We start from the raw sequence: 1,831 nt of genomic DNA, 5'->3' as shown, positions 1-1,831 counted from the left end.
GTCCCCTGTCCTCTACTCTCCCCATCTCTCTGTAGTAGTCCCCTGTCCTCTACTCTCCCCATCTCTTTATAGTCCATTGTTCTGTAATGTTGTGTGGGTCTGTGTTCAGTAAATCCTTCCATTTTCAACCTTCACATTCAGAACCGACTGCTGTCGTCTGGGCCTCCTGTCAGCCTTAGAACCTGCAGTGCATTATTTGACAAGGTAACTCCTCCATATTCCTTTCCACATGCCTCTACATTGGCTGAACACTAAATGGAACCATGTTGAACTCCTAATGTTGTTGATGCTGGGTATGCCCAGATATGCAGGCTCTATTGGATGGACATGAACATGACTTACCATCTGCCAAATGTTTGAGATATTAGAGACCGCTTCACTCTCTTTTAAGTGTAATGGCTTCTCTATTTCACCACTTGTCGTAAGCAGCTCCTTAAACAATTCCAAATGGCCCATGTTTAAAACTGTCAGGGCTGGGCGCTTGCCTAAGAGGGCGATTATGATCTTCAAAATCCTGCATGTCTGAACACGTGTTCTTCACTTCCTTCCTCACAGAGCCAATATGTCCCTGCTTTAGATCTGACTGCATGGCCCAGTAGAAACGTGCTAGCTCGCGCTGCTTATCATTAGCCAGCTAGCCTCTCATCTCCACTGCCTTCTCCGGCTCTGTCTGTGCTGTAAATCTGCGGCTGTCTTCAGAACACTGACCCCTATTATCCATCATGGTACCGCTTAAACCAAATCAACTTCCACTGCTAAGCAAAGAGCTGCTGGCTTGGCACCAATAGCCTGCAGCTAATCACCACTACTGCTATGCTGTGCTGTTTTGGATATGTTTTACCATCTACGTTACATGTTTAGGCTAGGGATGGATGAAATCTATCCCACTGTACAGTCCAAGTGGTCACCCGGATGCTGGTGTTTATGATGGAGTACAGGAGAGAGTGGCTTTGCATAGCACTCTGATCCACCATCAGAATGGGTGTGTGACGTACTGTACGGCTGCTTTTAGTGTCTCTGGTTGGAGTTGGAGTGTTGGGTCAGGGGTTGGTTTGCTTGGCTCTCCAGGTCCAACTGTATGCTGTAAAATGCTGTTCTATGAGCTGTCACTGAAACACATCACGACAGAGAATGTTAGCCATGTTCTAGCTGTTAGGGATCTATACCTCAGCCCATCTGATCAGAAGCCATTCTAGTACTGGAGCTTTCTTGTCCAAGTCCCGTATCCACAAAGGGTCTCAAAGTAGGAGTGCTGATCTAGGGTCAGTTTTGCCTTTTAGATAATTATAAATCATATTATATGGACAGATCCTAGATTTGTGGATAAGGGCCCAGGTTTAATCAAGTGGATCATGTTGGATAACTATATTCCTGATTACACTGTGGAATAAATGTAATATTTATGTTTTACCCTATCTTATTTCACAGCTGAGCACCCTGTTGTAATGGTATGGTCTTAGGAGGTGTCTATTGTCAGCATGGACGTGCCTTATTACATGGAACATTAGGAGTCCCTGGACAAACCATTTACAGTAATACAGGTGACGCAGCTGTCCCAGCGTTTCAGATTGTCACAGTCCAATGTACTACAGACCTCCTCACTGACACCTTGTTTTACACCTCAGGGTGCAAAGACATCCACAGAGCCCCCTATAGCACCCCCTGTGTCAGAGGAGGAGGAGGAGGAGGAGGAGGAAGAGGAGGAGGATGACGATGATAACGATGAGCAACCACCCGTCATCGCACCTCGACCTGAGCACACTAAATCTGTGAGTCACCCTGAGATTATGAACAATGATTTAACACAATGTTACAGATCTAAGACTTAGGA

General features: G+C 45.8%; 1 protein-coding gene across 1 annotated transcript in view; it reads left to right on the top strand.

The window, feature by feature from the left end:
• Positions 1-1,831, top strand: part of LOC112070334 (serine/threonine-protein kinase PAK 3-like) — an 80,065-nt gene that overhangs the window by 47,203 nt on the left and 31,031 nt on the right. Inside the window, exons 6-7 of the mRNA XM_070438921.1 lie at positions 142-204; positions 1,626-1,769. Coding sequence (XP_070295022.1) covers positions 142-204; positions 1,626-1,769 — 207 coding nt within the window. The remainder of the gene's footprint in view (positions 1-141; positions 205-1,625; positions 1,770-1,831) is intronic.

This window comes from Salvelinus sp. IW2-2015, unplaced genomic scaffold (genome assembly GCF_002910315.2).
Source record: "Salvelinus sp. IW2-2015 unplaced genomic scaffold, ASM291031v2 Un_scaffold1295, whole genome shotgun sequence".
NCBI classification, from domain to species: domain Eukaryota; kingdom Metazoa; phylum Chordata; class Actinopteri; order Salmoniformes; family Salmonidae; genus Salvelinus; species Salvelinus sp. IW2-2015.
Note: the sequence above shows the minus strand (reverse complement) of the source record. Positions and strands in the feature narration are given on the sequence as shown.